This window comes from Leptosomus discolor, chromosome 3, assembly GCF_034619465.1.
Source record: "Leptosomus discolor isolate bLepDis1 chromosome 3, bLepDis1.hap2, whole genome shotgun sequence".
Lineage (NCBI taxonomy): Eukaryota > Metazoa > Chordata > Aves > Leptosomiformes > Leptosomidae > Leptosomus > Leptosomus discolor.
The window spans coordinates 54332791-54352636 of NC_141393.1; the positions used below are offsets into that span (position 1 = coordinate 54332791).

The window sequence follows — 19846 nt, forward strand, 5'->3', positions numbered from 1 at the left end:
AGTCAGGAGACCTGGGGTCAATTTTAAAGGTGCAGAGCTGAGCCCAGCAAGGAGCAAAAGCTTTGGAAAGCCCAGCTGTGGCACGTCTGGATTCTCGCTCCCCTCATGTACCAGCTGAGGGCTGACTTTGCACTGCTGGTCTTAGGGGAAGGACTTCTGGTTTACACTCGTGCACTTAAGCACTACCTGCAGGTTTTTTCATATGGCTAGAATTCAGGTGGTGTTAGTATGGGACCACTGGATTAGCTCAGCAGTGACAACATTGTGTCCCACAGCCACCCCATGACCTGTGTTGGACTGTCTCCACCCACCTGCCCCATTGGCATTCGGGACAGGGGCGTCTCCGCCCTCCACAAGCCCCCCTCCTCCCCCCTACCCACTCTGTTGTGTGACGGTGGGTCTTACAAAGCCTGAGCCTGTTTGCTCGTCTGCCCAGTCCTGCTCCTTAACAGCATTACCAGCAATAAAGGTGCCTTAGTAACAAAGCCAATTCCCACTTCAGTTGTTGTGGTTATATATCCTATGCTGACACACAAAGGCCTCCCTGGGACCACGGTGACCTTGGGCCAGGTCCAAGGCTGACCTTGCTTTCTTGAGTAAGTCCAAGCTTCTCTGGCCCATCTTGGTATCATCATGTAATGTGGTATGGCCATAACTTTTTAAACCACCTCCAGAGGAAGAGATGGCAGTACTCGCTTTGTCTGGTGGTTAGGATCTCTCCTGGAGAAGGCTAAAAATGCCCACAGAGATGTGACTCTCCAGCATCTGAGGGGCACGTCCAAGCCACCAGGCATGGGCTGTGCAGGGAGGTGAGGGCATGTTGTGAAGCACAATGCCATAAAGAAAATGTGTCATGCTCCAGCAAGGAGAGGAGCAACAAGGCTCTGCACCCACCTGGTTCCCCCACTCATGCTCAGTTTGGATGAAGGAGACTGAATCAGCCATGCAGGATGGGGTCTGTGCTGTGCTCATGCAGGCCAATACAAGCATTTGCTTTTTCTAAGAGGAAAAAGTAGATTTCCTTTGAATAAGGGAGCTCTCAGTCCCATTGGTTACCTGTCCATCCCCACGGGAAGAGGTGTGTGATGCAGAGCTTGCCTTGCCTTTCCACTATTCAGTTTCAAGCAGGTGATGCCCAGATCAGAGGGTGCCTCAAAACATCTAGAGGAAATCAAGTTACCAGCTGTGATTAATAGCTGGTAAATATCTAATAATAACGGACACATTTCTAATGCATTTAGAAATACCAGGGCGCTTGCCTGCTCGCCTAGAGCAGTGAGGTGCTGAGTGCTCCTGAGCCACAGAGCCCCTCAGCAGCACTTAACTCAATAGCTTTATTGGCTTTTTTGGACCACACAGCCGCTAAAGCCATGGGGAAAGCAACACGGAACAGGATGAGAAATACTGGGGCAGTTTTTTAAACATTTGAGATTATTCTTTTCCTCTAAGAAAATTTCAGTTTTTCAGAGAATAGAAGTGAAATTTACTAAGCCTTTTTTTGTTTTTTGGATGACACAAATATTTTTGATCTTTGGATAGATGGTGCTGACCTATTCTCCTCCCCATCTCACCCCATGGACCCCGGAAGATGATGCTTCCTGTAAAATCACGATGATGTCTATGTCAGTTGAACAAAGTAATGCTCTTTGAGAGGTGTGACTGCATCTCTGAGCTTGGCCCACAGAAAGAATGGAGACATCCGCACTGCCAGATGCAGCCAGCTATGCACCCCACAGGAGAAAGACGTTTCTTTGGTAAATTTATTTGACTTACTACTCTGCTATGAACGAGTAAAATGAAACTAAAGAAGAAAGAATGATTGGAGAGGGGGAGTCTGAAATGTTTTATCAAAATAAACAAAAATTGTCTCAAAACGTCTTGACCTTTCCTTGTATTTTTTCTAGGAAAACACCATATTTAGCTGAAAAAAAATAAAACTAAATGAGAAAGAGATTATATTTTTCCTCGTGGTTGAAGACTGGGGGTGGGGGGAGCTTCCTTTTCGTGTTATTCCTCATTTCATTCCCTCTGCTCCTTCCCTCTCATCTCCTACACCGATTCCCTCTGCCTACATCCATGTGCAGTTCTTCACCTGCAGCAAGCAGGACCCTGCTCACCCTGGCAGCTCCCCATCAGCCTCACCCCTGCGTGCCAAGGAGCCACAGGGACAGGGATAGGGACAAGGCCAAGGACAGGATGGGATGGGGTGGGATGGCATGGGATGATTCGCAGATCCTTGCTGCTGCAGGGGTGATGCTGTGTCAGAGCGTGCTGCTGTGAGCATACAGCTTTTTGCACCATCTCATATATGCTCTGGGGGGGTTAAGTGGGAAACCCCAACAGAGGCTCTGCAGGTGGAGTGATTATAAGCCCAAAATAAAACACTTTCTTCCTAACAGGGATGATGAAGGCTGAAATACCAAGGCCCATGACAGTCACATGCAGCACCGGTGAAGAGCTTTATCTCCTAGCGTATTGTGCATCCAGTGAAGCGGGGTACTTTCTAAAGCTGTGTCAGCTGAAGACATACAAGTGCTTAAATGCCTGTGGCAAGCTCTGGAGGAACCTTTTTTAGAGATTCATGAGGTGGGATGAGTGCAGACCCTGAGTGAAAGCATGTGTCAAACCCCAGGTGCTGCAGCTGCTGCAGCCCAAGCTGCTCTGTGCCAAGAGCAGCTTCTCTACCAGCACTGCTCAGCCCACACTGTGAGGGCAGAGCTCTGGAGGGAGCAAGGTTTATCTGTGAATCCAGCCAGCCATAGCCCCAAAAGCAAAGAAAGAGCAAATTCATGACTTCCGGATGATTTTTTAGCAGTGACATGGGGAAATGCATGTGGGAAGTCAGAGCCCAGCAGAACCAGGGCTTTGGTGATGACAGGCTCAGCTGATGGCGGATGCGGGGGGCTGTGGCGCGGTCTCGGGGTTGGGATCCTCACAAGCATCTCCTGGGGAGTGGCTTGTCATCACTGCATGAGCACCATACCGCCTCGCTCCTCACAGCACGTGATGAATTGCAATATCCTAACAAGAACACATCACTTTCAGAGCTGTAACCAATATACAAGTTCATTGGCAGCAGATGTTATTAATGATGCCAATACATATTTTCTTATTAATCTTCCATACTAGGCTTGTGTCTATCTGCAAATGATTATCATTCATTTTCCTGACAAATCTATCAAGATCATTTATTACTGTTCAGCAAAGGATCTTCTTTTAAACAAAGATTAATAACGATGCATTTTATCTGGCTGGCTGAGCCAAAGGAAATGAAATTAACAATGAACCCTACAAACAAGTCATCGCTTTAATTTACTGGAAAATATTTTAAAATGTTATTTAAAAGAATATACGCTATGGTGGGCACAGTTTATTACAAAGGAAAGAAATGCATTTTGCAAGGTAGAGGGTAAGATAGCAAAGAGGGTGCCATGTTTGCTCTGGTTCCTTGTGCTCATTTTCTAGGACAAAGAGGGAGCAGCACCCAGAGACGCAGACGGGCACCTGCCCAATGAATCGCAGGTGGAAGTCACTGTTTCTAGGTTAAAGGGGAACCTACCCGGGATCACAAGCTCTCATCCCTGACGGAAGTACTGCCCTCCCTGCATTCCTATTGAGGGAAACTTCACCAGCGTAAAGCTCGTGGAGATCTGAGGGAAAGGAGGGCACACATGGGCTGACAGTCCCAGCACCCTTCTGCACTTTCGGTGCCTATGAGGAAAAGAAACAAACTCAGTAAATTTACACAGTTTAGTTTCCTTTCTTCTGCACTCTCTTCTTACTTTCCCTTCCCTTCGTTTGAGTAAAATAATAATAATAAAACCCACTAAGTATACACCAAATAACATGTCAGAACACCCCTCCTACTTTTACTGTGAATAGTAACGCAAAAAAATAGTATCAGCTTTGCTTTTCCGCTGCTTTGGTTATACCAATGAATGTATATTTTGAGTCCTATTTTCATGCAAGTACCTGCCACTGTGTCTCTGCAGGACTTTATCCACATGCCCGACTCTGGGCTGTGACATCTCCAGCAATGGGAGTCCCACCACTCCAGCCCCGCCCTGCCCTGCCCCCCCCCCCCCCCCCCCCCCCCTTTGTGACTGAAAGGTGCTGCCACTCCCCCCCCCTCCACCCCCACCCGGCCCCCCAGGACTGCAGCTCACTTACCCATTTCTCAGTGCCCAGTGCTTCCCACACCAGCAAATCACTCCTCTTCCTTGGGGGGAGAGGAGAAGATTGCTTAAAACAATTTTGAATTACGTAGTCAAGAAGCATTTCTCCTACAGATAATAAAGTCACCTTCTTGCCTTCAGTGGATTCATCTTATCTTACTCAGATACCAGGTTGAGAGCAATGTTTTAAACCCCAGACAAAATAAAATAACCCTGCTAACCTCAAGCTGTAGCAGTTTCAAAATGCTGACGTATCAGCAAGAGGATTTCTGAGTGTGTATCTCTCAGAACAACAAAAGCACACTCAGTAAATTGGCTGGTATTTAACCATGCTTTTTATTGCTACATAACAAAGTCTTCTAGATATTTTATGGTTTTTTAATTAAAAAGAAAATTCATCAACATAGCATAGGTCTTGAAAAATTTATAACAAATAAGAAAAGCCTGAATAAACCCCAAAGCAGAGTTTGGCTTGTCTGCAGATTAAAAGGTAATGAGTTAATAACAGAAGCAAGTTGTCCCTCTGTTTAAGCTGGAGATGTATCTCCAGTTACTCTGGGGACACGCTGTAGCTTGATAAATGGTGAGAGCTCAGGCTGCACATGTCCAGGCCATACATCCTGAAGCAGGATCAGACTCCAGGCTTCTAAAAGGTCTAATCTACTTTGACCTAGCATTTACTGGTAGAATTTGCGATGTTTGACTGTGCAATGATCACAATGCATACGACAGAACATCCCTGCCTACTTCTTTATCAACTGCCAGCTTAGCCATGCTTCTTTTAGCATAATTGTCAATCCTGTCAAGTTGTCTGTTATGAATGACATAAATGAACTTACACAACATAAATAAAAATCACAGTGCGAGCAGAGAAACAGGGTTTTATTACAATCATGGAAAGGCAAAAAAAGGGGATAAAGCCAAAAGGAAGTGGCAAAGGACAAAACGTAGTGGGTGCAAAAACTAAATTCAAGCCTCTCATTTATCAGTCCTGTATATACATTTAGTGGGGTACGTTTATTTTTCCCCATTTTAGGTTGATGCCAGCATAATGTGGGAGGTGTCATCCAACCTCAGTGATTCACTAAAGCCAGGTATAAGCAGTTTTCAGTTTGTTTGCCTTGAGCAGTATGAGTGATATACAGTGTGTTGTGAAGGCAACACAAGGAGCAATAGATGAAAGTGATTTCTTTAGCATTGGTAAATTGTTGGTGTCACAACAACTTGAGATTTTTGTACAACCTCCCCTGAAGCAGGTGAACATAAGTGAAGAAGCCAATTCCCGAGGTGCCACCCCAACACAGTGTTGCTGCAATGGCGATGAAGTACCCTTCCAGGTTGCAAAAGATTGCAAAGAAACTTCACTGCTTGTTCTTCAGAGAAGTGAAAGATGACGACCTCCTCATCACCCAAACATAACCTTGTCATTAGTGGAGATGGCAAATCCATGGGAACACCAAAATACAGATGTCCTTACTGGAGAAATGCTCAAGGAGGAGTCTTTGTTGGTGTTGCCCATCATTGCCCCAAGTTCCATTGCACTAACACTGCCTTTTCCCAAGTGTACCCTGACTCTCAGAGCCACGCGTTTTCTCTGCCTTTCTGTGACCCAATGAGTCCTGAAATTCCTACAGGAGAGATGGAGAATGCTTCTGCCCCAGAACAGTCCCTCAATCCAAGTACTGGGCACTCTTCAGAGTCTGTTATAGGCTTAAAGTCCTTTAAGAGGAGCAGGGAAGTCTGTGGACAACCAATGTCTCTTTAATTCCTGACCTGAGATTCCATATAATACCTGAAGCCGTCTTCATGCCTTCCCTCCCCTTGTCTCAAATGTAGTTTCCAACACCTCTGTGTACCCTTCTCCATCACAGCACATTGGGGATATTATTTAAGCATGTGCCATCTGGTTAAAGGCTGGCATCAAGATATTGGTGTGCCATTCAAGCACAGCCCAAGATTTCATAAGCAAAAACTGAAATATCATGCAGATATTTATTACAGATAAGCTGTCCAAGCAAGACCAGATGGCACCACCATGCCAAGGACAAAAACCAGATATTAAGTTGTCAGAGTACGAACCAAACTCAGCCTGAGCTGCTGAGTTCACGTCATTTCTGTGCAGGATTCCCAGGGAGAAACAAGCTGTCCCAAAAGACACTGCAGAAACGCTCAATGCTCTGCAAGCCACAGGGTGTCCCCCGTGGAGTCCCAGTCCCACACAAGGGGGAGTGTGGGTAAGGGGGCATAACAGTACACACGAGTATGCAAAGCTTGAGAGCAACTGCACTTGCAAGACTCAGTTACAACTCCGTGGTGCGCTTTCTCGGCCAGGCTACTGCCAGGTTGGGTTGACAGCGCTCCGGATTCATGGAGATCATCGGGGACAATCTCTCTGCCCCCGTTCTGGTTTAGACTAACGCAGCAAGCTTTATTTCTGAGCGTGTGTGTGTGAACAACATTCAAAACAGGAATGTTGCTCAAAACATTCAGCTCCTGCAGCTTCCACAAAAGCAGCATTCAATTTAATATGTGAGACTCATAACCAGCTTGCGCAGTGCAATAGTTCACATCAGCTTGAAGAAAAAAAATCTGCTGGAAGCAGAGGCAAGTAGCAGTGTCAATTTTTCATTAACCTACAGTCACTGTCTCTGTACACTTACAGCTATAAGTAAGATTACTGTTATAATTTCTTCTGGTCCCTAAGGGGAGGGAAAAAAAGAAACTTCTCAAAACTTTGAAGGTCATTAAAAAACCTCACCTTTAAATTGGAGGTAGTTTCAGTTTACTTTCATATTTCAAAATCAAATCTTAGCTTCAGCCTCACATCAAAGCAGAAATGTCAGTTGCTTTGTTTCTACATCTTCCATGAAAGAAGTTCCAGCTTATACATGAGCTGAATGCCAAGTAAATAGATTTTCCTGGGGAACAAAGGCAGCTTTTTTGTTTGTTTTAAACATATGTAAATAGAGTCCCAGGAGCTGAGCTGCCTGTCACTTCAAGCAGGTTTACACTCATGTCACTCCAGCTGGTTATTTCTGACCGACCTTAGGTCAGAACTGCAGAAGTTTCCCTCCCCACTCCTCCACACGCTCATATCAAGCAGCCACTAGAGCCCTTTCCCTCTGCCCTCATACCTCAGCAAAGGGGAAACAGTTTAATATGTATTCCTTTTTTGCTAGTTTCTTATCCTTCATTTTCTTTCTTTTTTTTTTTGTTTTGTTTTGTTTTGTTTTTAAGCTCTAGTTACAGAATCACAGAAATACTTTGGTCCTCTGTCACAGTCAACGAGCGAGTTCTGAAAAGCTTTCGGCAGATCAGATCAGTCTCTGACAATATATGGCTACTATCAATAAAGTCAGGGCTGTGTTCATACACACTAGCAGTGTATTAAAGACTGATGGTACCTACTGGTTCATGGTCAAGATTATGGGGGCAGGGAAGAAACAGGAATGGATTAGCAAGAAAAATTACTTTTTTTTTTTTTTTTTTTTTTTACAGAGGAGGACACCATCAGTCTCAAGATTTGTGTTTTCAGTACCAGGCATTTAAACAGTGGAGTTATTTTCCACAAAGCCAGAAGACAACGAAGAGGAGTACAATCCCTTCACATGCCCATCTTCTATTACACACTTTTTTTAATTTAAAATAGCAGATCAATGCAAAATTAGGAGGACTTAATGCTTGTCATTTCCAAACGGCTTGAGTTGCATCTCAATCTTCAGCTCTTGTTTTGGGTGTGATACCGGGCAGCACTGGGGGATACATCACTTTATAGGCTATGCATAAGCTGCAATTAAGGAAAACCCTCAAGTACACAAGAAACCTCAATTTTGATTGGCCAAGTTACCATAACTTATTGATAATTCAGATCACTCGAGTATTATTCAGTGTTTCCTTCTCCCTGCTTTTTTCATCTCCTGACAAGTTTACAAAGAAAAGAACAGAGCAGAGCTTAGCTGCATTACATCCAATATGCTGCCTACACAAACGCCAGAGAAGCTAAATGAACCCCAGAACATATGGCACTCTGCTGACAGAGCTCAGAAACCGGTTCTGCATGAGCAACAAGGAACATCTTGAAACGCACAAGACATATGTGTTTTAGGAAGAAGATTGAAGTGTTTCATAATAAAACAGGACAAAGTGAAATACAAGTGCTGTATAAAATTTTAATTAAAAACTGGTTTTACCCCTCAACGTGAATATACAATATGTTTCCCAGATGGATTTCATATTTAAGTATTATCCAAACCAAAAACATAAATGAGACAAATAAAGCCTTCAAAAATGGCACAGAGGCTAAAATGTGTGTAAACACTAGATGTCTGTGGTGAAAACAAGGCAGGCAGGGAAAGCAACCTCTTAGTAAATGTTTACTACTGGGGTACTGAATGGAACAGTTCACACAACTACAGTCTTTGTAACAACACAATTAACTAAACATTCAAAAATTCACATCAGTGTAACAATACAAACAAATGCATTAGGATTCACCACCACTCAGCGACAGAAATGGTGCTTTTGTTACTTGCGAGTTTCACAGGTTATTCCACACACCGACAATTCGTGGTACACAAATGCATAACCCATGGCACGGCACATGTCAACCCACTCTCGAAGTCCAGCCCTGCTTTCAGCCTCCCACCCCCACTCTGTATGAAGCTCTGTTCATTCAATGGAATCAGCTCTACAGGGTTACGCAAATGCCTGACCACGGAAGAAAATTTTTGTGCTGTACCCTCAGGATCAGTAAATTCTTATGAACCAAGAGGGATGTTGTTTTGCACCAGCAAACTCCTTTCCCTGAAGAGGTGAGAAGGCGGCTCAGATCACCACTTCTCAGACTGCAGAGAGTTCTCTGCTGGGTCAGAAGCAATCACCCAGAATTGAACGGAAATACACATGAAGAAAAAGCACAATCTCCACATTGATCAAGCAAAAGGAAAGATTACAGTTCCTTTATGTTGCCATCCAGACAAATTATCACTGCACTTCAGAGAATTTCTCACTGAAGACAAACAGGGAACAAAGTGCATGTCATTGGCAAGCTAACATTGTTAACAAAAGGAGCTACAGCCTCATCTTTTAAGGGCTTTGGTTGATGATGTTTTGAATTCCACGGAGAAAGCAGCAGAAACCACTGCAATCAATGGGGTTTGTGCTTAATAGTTCACTGTGTGATACAAACAGCAATATCGGGTGTTCTTGATCACTTTCCACAACACTAGTTTATTTGCTGAAACCAAAAGGAACTGGGCAAAGACTGGTTCTCTGCTGCTACCAGCGACCATCACCTAAACGAGACATCATTTCTGTCAGTAAGGTAGCTTGCTAAGATCATCCACAGAAGTGATGTTCTCTCTTAACTTCAACTGTTTTCATTGGAACCACGAAGCTAAATTTCATGATTTGAAAGTTTCCCCAAATTCCTTCACACTCTTGAGATAGTCTCAGCATCCTGATAATGATCACTCCGTAACCACTGAAGTAATTAACATCACGGTAGGCTTTCCTATGACTCAGGGGTTCCACATTGCAAGATTTAGACAGTTAAGTGAACACTGCTAAAAGGCTGAGAATTCTGTTGCATAGTTCAGTGTTTCAGAAAACACTTTCAAGCTTAAAAATTAGAAAGAGTAGAATTATATAATAAGCTATTCCTTGCACATGGACTGAAAAGGCAGAGATTCCTTCCAACTTACTTTCTCTGACAAACCTACGGCACACCACACAACTTTTCCACTGTCAAGTTGCACACACCATTACACCTCTTTCTCCTGGAGAGAGGATGAGAACAAATGATGTGATAGATCTTAACAGTGCTGATTAGTACACATAGCAGGCACTAAGATATCAGGACGACCAAAAAAATAATTTGTATTAAAAAAAAAAAAAAAGATATCATGAGCAATCAGTGATGAACCGAGATCATGCAAGAGACACAAGCTGAGTAGGATACCAACTGTAAAGATTGGCTCCTAAAAGCACATGTTGTAAAGCAGGCCATTATCTTTTTCAGCCATCTCTTAGATTTAATAGATTTCCATCTTGATAAGGTTAAGACTTGCTTAATAATTGTCTGATTAAAACGTAATAAACCTGGGAAAATTAAAATAAAGCCTTTTTAATAACCTGGAGATGAGATGGGACTTTTCAGCCAGGCTTCCACAAAATAATTTCTGTAGCATTCACCTCAGGATCCCAAAGCACTTCACAGTCATTTAATTAAGCTTCAACAGAGCACAAACTCCCCATTTTACAGCTGAGGTACAATGACAGGGAGTTTGGAAAAGAATATTCAATACTGAGCAGAGCTAAATGTTCTGTTATTTTATCCCGAGACCAGATTCCAAACACCTATAGGTAGGTTCCTTTTTCCCCCTCACCACTTTGGCAGCCTCTAAAATAATAGTAAAATTCAAACATCCGATGCACAATCAAAAGAACAGCCCTCATCATCTCCAAGCTCATCATGTTTCAAGCTGCTCAGATTTGGAGTATAAACACTGCTGCCCATCTATCTCACAAAGCTTCTCCTACCCATTCCCATTCCTCTAGCCATCCCTATGCCTCTTATCCCCAGTCGACCAATTCAAGCTTCCCTTCTTCTAGATCAAAACTTAGATAAGGCAAATCATTAAACAGTTTGACATTCTCGCCTTTAATCCACAACAGGTCAATGACTGAGTGATTTCCAAAGCAACTACTACTCAGCAAAGGATTTGCATTTCTACTGAACACAGGCAGGTAGTTTGTCTAAAGCCAGCCTAAGATCCTAAACTATTACCAAGTTATTTGTAGAAAAGAGGGAATGGAGCAAGTAGGAAGCAGACTCTGACATATTAAAATGGAAGTGATTAAAATACTGCACTGATTGCATACTGCAAGCAACACTGGATGCTGAATAGCATTTGGTGAGTATACTCATGGGTTATAATAACTTGTGGAGGGCAAGAGAGACAGACTCTATAGAAAAACACTAATTCGCTCTTAATCTAGCCCATTATTTCTAGATTTGAGTAGGCAGCTTTCCTTCAGGAGGTAAAATGATGGGAGTCGAATTATGCCATCCCACTGTCACCGACAGACCACTTTGTGGATGGCAAAAGATAAGGAATGAGCATAGAAAATGCTATTTAAAGCTCTACTCAGGAACCTAGAAATTTGCATTTGATAGAAGGGATTTAAATTGTATTAGAAGGCAAGGTGCACTAAACAATTACAGTTTATTACTATGTTGGTTCACTGCCTGAACCTATACTTATCACATACTGCAGCAGCAAACGAGCAGCAGTGCTCCGTGCTCTTGAGCTGTATGCATATTAATAGGAGGGTTAGCTGAGCAAACAGGGAAGGGGCCAAGTGCTTGTGAAAACAAAGTGGCATGCAGATTTTATGGACCGATCGGAGTAATTTGGGTCTTAAGTCACATTTCAGAGAAAAGTTTTCCATTAACCAAACAGGATTTCCAGCACAGTGCCTGGAAGAGAACACTCTTTGCTGCATCACAGCATATAAGCTGTGGAATGACACTGACCCAAGAGGGAAACACACATCCTGCAGCAGCTGATTCCAAAAGACATGATACACACCATCTCCCCTCGCAGCTGGAGCGGGGCCAAAGACACTCACAGTCTATCTGCTTCATTTGTTGTTATGCTGCAAATGAAGGCTACAGTGAAAATATTCATATTGGCCAAAATTCAATATGACACTTTTTTTTTTCTCCCATCCAGTTTTCAACTTTGATGAAAAATTTCTCATCTTTGATGAAAACTGAAGGTTGCCATATTACCATATGCTTCCTTTCTTTAGTTAGGGGAATTAAACAGACAAACCCCAGCCATTCCTCTGGACCCCTCAAAAACATGGTCCTGTTTTTCCACAGTGGCCTCCAACCTTCCTCAACCCCTCCTTGTGTCTTGAATTCATGGCAGCTTGTGTCCTTACTCATCCATACAAAAAACCCAAAGCCTCAGCATTCAAGCCTTCTCACACATTGAACAAACGGGGACTAAAATCTGCTGCATTGCTGGGGAGGGAAAAATTGAATAGTACTTAGATGTCACAGAAGCAGATTAGGCCAAAGTGGAGCAGCCAATCTTCAGCAGACTGTAATTTTTACTAAGCTAAGACACTGGGGAGGGAAAATAGGGAATATTGAATGAAAACTGTAGGATACCATGAGAAGACTAAATCTTATGCCTTAAACACATACAGGAAACCACAGCAACCTTCAGATTTCAGTAGAGTCATTTTAAACCAAAAGCTCGGAAAGTATCTCTCAGAATGTGCCCTGCCTATTTAGGATCCACTTGAATACACCTACTTTCCTGAACAGCAAGGAGAAAGAAACTACTCCTTTAATATGGGGTCACAGCAACAGACATTATAATGCATGAATACCAGGCACCGGTAGCACAATACTCCATGGTGACCAAGCCTTCAGTTGCACAGCTTGGGTAAGTTTTATTTTTCACTTCTGCAAAAAAAGTGTACTACTACTTCATAGAGTGACTCAACGCTTATCCATAGCATAACACTGTGCAACTAATGCCCTTTGAAAGCACTAATGTGCTAAATGGCATCAGGGACAGGAAGTTATCAGTGTTAATCCACTTCAACTGGTTTAACAGTTACAAAGAATGGAAATGTCTATATGCAAGACACTTCCTCTGAGAGTCCCCTTTCCTGAAACACAAGCACACAGCCTTTCAACATGCTTTCCCACTAGCATAATTGCTCACCAACTGCTTTCTCAAATCAATTACGTTGTCTCAGCATTAAAGGGTAGAAGGCAGAGTAGACCAACTTTTTGTTTATCTAGGCATGCTGGCAGGTTACAGTCATATGTTCTGCCATCTGTACTGCTAGCTTTATCCTTTATCCAATCATAACAGGTAAAATGGCATTGGTGTAACTGAATCTGTTCGCTCAGTCAGGGAAGGAGACAGAACAGGCATTTGTTTCCCCCACCCCCGCATTCTGAAAGGAAGCAGGAGATGGACACTCTTGCCCTTTTAAAACATTTTGCTTTTCAATAGATGGGCAATTTGCCCCGGTCTGCTAATGTGGGATCTGTTCAATGCAAGGCTGAAAAGGTTCCATCCCTGGGGGAAGCATCGAACTGCCGATGAACATTTGGTGGCCTTTAGCAAAAGCGATGCAATTTCTGCCAACAGGGTCCCAGCAGACTGGGAAGGACAGGCTCCAAATTAGGTGGGATTGTGATGTAGGAATTTCAGGAGGCCTGTACAGGATATTCGAGGAGCTTGCTGACTACCTCCACTCTTTACCCCTCCATGCTCCTTTCTTATTCATATTTTCTAAAATTACAAGCATACTGGCAAATGTCATGGCTTCATTCATGAGAACCTGGAAACTTTCAAATGCACAAGGTGTGTGAAGATGACCTTTATTCTGATACAAAGGCTGCTGAGCTGGGTGGGTTTCTTTTAAAATTTGACAGTATTAGAAAATTTGTGACTAGAAGTGCTTCAAACCACTTTGAAAGCATGTCTATAGGTCAGTATCAGAGTTTCTGCCCTTCTCAAAAATAAACAATCCAAAGGCAATTTTCTAGAAAACAATTCCCTTTGTCCCAAATGGGATGCTTTTAAATCAACACTCGCATTCACTTTATTCTTTAGACTCCCTCTCTGAACACTAGAGCATGTTGCTTCTTCAGCCAATTCTGTTTATGATACTAAATAGCTTTAATTATTTAATAAGAATTGCCTGAGTGATGTCACAGGACTGCCCAGCAGACCTTTTAGTCTTCAAATGACTATCTTTTCGTAGTCTCAAAGGAACACCACCATCTTTCTTAACTGTAGAGGAGCTTAGATGCTGTTTTTTGGTTGTTGTTTTTTTTTTCGGGGGGGGGGGGGGGGGGGATGCGGTTAGTGGGTGGTGGTGAGGTGGAGTGGAGGAGGAGGGTGTCAATAGTTCCCTTTTGGCAACCCAGGCCAAACGCCCATTTCTCCAAAACCCTCCCCAACCGTAATTTCACCCTAAAAATAGAGTACAAATATTTGTTACACAAAAATAGGTTTCATTACAAATATGAACACTGTGTACTGTGCATTTCCAGGTGAATTGCTATCAGGAGTGTGTTTTTTGGTCTGAAACAGTGCCAGAAGCTTTTCGGTACATGTTTCTGTATATTTTCTCAAGGCTTTCTTCAAAGATTGCTCTGTGAGGCTTCCCTTTGTATACAGCTGCATGACTAGACCAATATTCACCATTATCCAAGTGAACAATAGTGTTCTGCACTGGTGAACTGTCAACAGAAAGAAGATAAGAAATAATGATCAAATCAAGATAAGGACAAGAAATTAAATGCATGAAACCAGCAGAAATCCAAACGTAGAGCTGCTAAACAGAGATTACCTTTCACAAATTGAAACAAAAACTGCGCTGCAGATACCTCTAAGAAATGGGAGCCCCACGTCACGTTATTCATTCACACAAATTCTTCCCCACTTACCTGACTGCACTTGATAATACCTCCCAAATAGAAAGAGAAGTCATTTTCAAAGAGCATGCAGTAATTTTGCTGTATTTCGATAGGCAGTGTGACTAGGCACTAAGCCTATGCAAGAGCAACACAGTAGGATTTTTGTGTCCTTTGAAGGTTAAAATGTAACCACAAGCAGCTATTTCAATATGAAGACAATCTATCAGAGGTATATTAAATTACTGTGGTTGCAGCTGTAAAGTGCTCTATCGGAAGCATCTTGGATTGAGTATTCTACCAAATACATTATGATATAGTGCCAACAGCGTCCCTCCCCCACCCCATCTTCTGTGTCACTGTTTTAATACTAAACACAAATACAGTCTCATATTTTAGTTGCTTTGAGAAATTATTTCCTAGATCTATGAAGGGCAATTTATTATCTGAAAATCATTACAAACCACTGACAAATCTGAAGTCTGTATACCTAAACTTCATGATTGCTTGCCTTCTCTTGAAACTTTCAAAACAAAGGCTTGTGTCATACAATGAAATTTTAATTTTCCTTTAATAAAGCATAAAACAAGAAGCTCAAAAATCATAAGCAAAAAATGACAACTGAGGTGACATTTTTCACATCTGCTCAGAGATTTAGGCACTTAAGACACTTAAAAATTAAGACTGAATTATCTTCAGCCTATTGTGAATATTCTTAGTCTGGGAAATGAAAACGGAAACATGAAGCTTACAGTGACCACCTTCGCTTAGGAAATGGATTACATTTCACAGCAAAGCTTTACATTTTCTTAAATACATATAATTTATTAATTTACTATGGTCAAACCCGTACTTAAAACTTGTTCTCAAGTTAATATCAGCAAACACCCATGAAAGAATTGAAAGAAACCTTATGTCAAAGGACTCACAAACATACTTCTAGATAGCTGCATCAAAACACAAGGTTTTCACTTTAAGAAAGGAAAATGGTGAGGGAAGAAGAGGAAGATGTAGGATTAGTTGTCTAAATTCACATTTCTAAGCTTCCACTGTCCCACAGAAAACAAAAGAAGCAATAGCTTTTGCTTTTAGATTTCTTGCATTCAAATATTAGGGTGACGCCAACCTATATCACATAAAACAAGAAAAATAAGATCTCTGTGTGGCTCCAACACTAAAAAGGGAGGAGGGCCACTTTCACACTTTTTCAAAAAAGCTCCAACATTTAAAGTCAGTCAACAGCATGAAGCAAATTTAAACCTGTTTATCATCCTGGAGAGGGTGAACTGTGCTTCACAGTTTGGACACAAAGAAACCAACCTACCAAACAAAAATCAATAGAAGAGTTACACAGGCCTGTGTTAAACGTAGACAAGTCAATATCCTGGGGACCCAACAACTGAAGTTTCACCTCCTTCTTTCTGCAGTTCATGTTACCTCACTTCTGATGGAGAATTCTCAGGCCAACAAATAGCATGGCACTAGGAGTGGCAATTGTAAACTATACAACAAATAACTCTGACGCTGTTTTCCTTGGAATCCATTTCCTGCAGTCAGCCTTGTGCTTGCCTTTTCTTCTACTAAAAGCTTAATCTACATAAAGACACTCAAAATCCAATCACTTTAATTGCAGTAAAGACTCAAAAACCAACAATAACTTTCACAAGTTCCTTATCCTGGTACTGACAAACACTTAAAAAAAAAAAAAGAAGACATAAGCTTCATTCTCCCTTCCTTTTTTGGAGGGGTGGGTATATGTATTTCCATTAGCCAGTCCTTGCACATGAGATACTTAGCACTGGTATAGACAAAGATACAGCCAAGTTAGGGAAGAGTCCCTCTCCTGTCTAAACTGGAAACCAGATGACAACCTGAACTAAGCAATCTGGGAATTACACTCACAAATCATATTAACAGCAGGATTTCTGCACGCAACTCCCTGCTCCAAAATACCTGTCATATGCTTTTGTTCTCTCATACATCTCCTTTAAGAGTCCCAGAAGTTCTTTTCTGAGTGAACCATATACTAAATATTTCAGAAAACATGGACCTTTTCCTTACTCCCAGTGGTTTTCAATCATCTATCTGCTGCCAACATTCGGTCGACAGTACCATGTCCTTCTATGAACTCCGTCTCTGTCCTTGTATCCTGTTTATGAGCAGTGTGGCAAACACTCAGCAATCAGACTGTCCTCGAGTCCTTTTATGTCCTGCTTTTCAGTGAATGGGACTAGTGCTGCCGGCCTCTAAACCCAAGAAGCAGTCCTTTCCCAACCTGAGTGCCGCATTCCATATCCCATCACTTCACAATTCTGTACTGTTAGGGTTTGCTTTTTCTTTTTTCGTGGTCTTTTTCACAGTTTCAGCATCAATCTCAAAGTCCCAAAGCTGCCTCAAAACAAACACTTGCACTTTCTCTCTCACAAACACATCCTACACAATTTAATTGTGTAGCTGTCAGGATAGAGGATAAGGGAGCAAAAAGGCTATACGCAGAACACAGGAGTAAGCACAGATATAGAAATACTAACAACTTCAGTAGCAACTCCACACACATGTGAAAATCTGACTAACCAGATCCCTTGCAGAGAGGTGACTACAAATTACAGAAATGTTTAAAAAAGCCAACAAATCATAAATGAACTTTTTAGAGCTTAACAATTGCAAGTAGAAGTTCACCACAATACCCATACTGAACCACTCTCCTTTCAGTGGTATACAGTGGTGATTCGGGAAGCTTTTGTTACAAAATACTGCATCACATTTAATTATCAAAAGAAAACATTTTTTTCCCTAATGTCAAGACCTATCAAATTTAGCAACACAGTTCTAGGACTTATCTTTTAACATAAACAGAAAAGCGGTACAACCCAAAAAATGTTTTACATTACTTAGTATGTTTCCTCCAACAAGTACCCAAAAATGTTGTACAAAATACTGTGTGCATGCATAGAGAACATCAATATTGATAACTTCTACTACAGAAGTTGTCAAAATCAATTCAATTGATGTCTTTTAAGTAAAATATTGAAATGAAACCCTAGTCATATTATGTGAGGAGTACATAGAATAATTAACTTGCATAAACCAGGTTTTCAAGATGTCTTCTGAAATATGGCATGCTGAGTCACTAAACCATAGTACATATATTTGCTGTGTTTTTTTGAAGATGTTTCTCTTTTCCAAATATGTGTTTTGGAAAAAAAAAAAAAAATCCAAAACAACAAAACAGGCCCAAACCATATTACTAAATAAACTTCAATTTGTTTTTGCACTCCCATAGTTTTAAGAAAAAATAACCAATTGGTTATTTTTAAAGTGATGTTTGCTCTCTGGTTGATAAAATCCAAAAACTACTGCCCAATGATCATTTTTATGACCAAGTTCAGTTCCAAAATCAGTGTTTTATAAAAACTACACTGACAGAGTGGCAAACAGCATGAAAGGCATAATTATAGCTAACTGTATTTTGCTTTTAGGTGAAAAAGCTTGGTAGGACTAACTCCTACAGAAGCCTTTTCCCAGCGCAATATATTACAGAGCTCAAAATAGGAAGAGAAATTTTTAGCTAAATTTAAAGAGCAATATCATGAATATGACTGTTCTGTCTTAGTCAGAGAAAAACTCCACACCTGCTCTGCAGTTCACTCATTGACAAGGGCGCTTTATGCAAAGATTTTCTTGTCTTAGTCGAGTCTTCTTTTGATGAGTTACTCTCATCCTAAAAAAAAAAACCAAACAGAAATCAAATTCTCATTATCTCGGTTTCTGATTACAATGATCTCATTTCAAAAATACTTTCTTTCCATTAAAGTGCTCACATTTCTTGGGGGAGAAAGGGACAAAGTGTAATGAGCCAAATGCCAACTATGAACACTTTTAATTAAGTTCAGTACAATTCAGCTAATAATTTTCAGTTAATAAACTGAAAAAAATTTCTAGACAGTGTAGATCTAGGGAACTATGCAGACAGCACAAGCTTCAATAATGCCCAACAAACACGTTGGTAAAATGCTGTGAAATCTACTGCTCACTGATTTCTTTTGTTTCTTGTAGAAAAGGCAAAGAAGAACCTAAAACTTACTATTTATTAGCCTTTATAATGAGCTTTTGTTATCCATTTAATGCACTTTACCAGACAGAAGCATTCTATACATCTGAATACTTTGATTCCGTATATAAGGCTGACAACGTGCTTACCCAACTTAAAAAAAAAAAAAAAAAAAAAAAATCTATGATACACTTAATGACCCTTCAGTGGTATTCTTAGGAGTTGCTAGAAAGCAGTCTTACCTTCCAAACACTATGTAGACATTAATTAACTCACATCCGCCCTCTTAGGCAAGTAAGAAACAAAACTCCTCATGCGAAGGGAGCCCGTTGCTCACCTGAGAGCAGAAATTCCACCACACCCAACCACATTCACTCTACTCTGAAGAGCAAAACCACTACTTAAGAGGTGATACAAAACGATGCTTTCAGCAGAGGCCAATTGCTGTAAGGATTAGTTAACAAAATCATCTTTCATGCTATAGAAGAAATAACCAGGGAAAAAAAAGACTGCAGTAAAAATAATCACACTTGCTGGTAATACAAAACTGGGAGAAAAGACAATAAATACAGTGGTAGATGGCAATAAGATGCAGAGCAAGCTGAATGGCAAGCTGAAACCTAACACAATTTATTGTGGTGAAATACAAGGTAATAAGTGTGTTTGTAAACAGGAAAACTCTTCTTTCAGCAGTCATAGACTACAAAGCACTGAAGAGGAAATGGGGTACAGTGGTAAATAAAATCCTGCAGCATTCGCCTGAGGCAAATTATGTTCTGGAAAGCAAAAATAAAAGATGGAAATGTTATGATACTGTCAGAATGTCACAGCAGAAAGCTACAGTGGCCACCCTAAGGAATCTGCAGCAGAGCTCTAGTCACACTACTTTTACAGAGCACTACGGAAATCAAATTTTGGAAAACACAGCTGGATGCTTCTGGGAATGGTTATTCAGCATCAGGCTTTCTGGAAGGAAATAGATACATTCTTTAAACTTTCAAAGTTTGGAAGAGGATCCAGACTGGAGCCAAAAACCTACCCACCACATTGCCAGTGCACTTGCTTTACTATTGCCTCACTTTCAAGATGACTCATTTACCTCATCCATCCACTGCATAACAACACAGCCTAGATTTTGGGCCACCTAGGGAAGTACAACTAATC

General features: G+C 41.3%; 1 protein-coding gene across 2 annotated transcripts in view; it reads right to left on the bottom strand.

The window, feature by feature from the left end:
• Nucleotides 1–14279: 14279 nt before the first annotated feature.
• Nucleotides 14280–19846, bottom strand: part of SPATA6 (spermatogenesis associated 6) — a 43063-nt gene continuing 37496 nt past the window's right edge. The window contains exons 12-13 of one of the 2 annotated variants that reach the window (XM_086462284.1): nt 18264–18352; nt 14280–14457 (exon numbers count right to left, since the gene is read on the bottom strand). In XM_086462284.1, the coding sequence (XP_086318410.1) occupies nt 14280–14457; nt 18264–18352 (267 nt within the window). The remainder of the gene's footprint in view (nt 14458–18263; nt 18353–19846) is intronic. The other variant, XM_086462285.1, reaches the window with a different exon arrangement.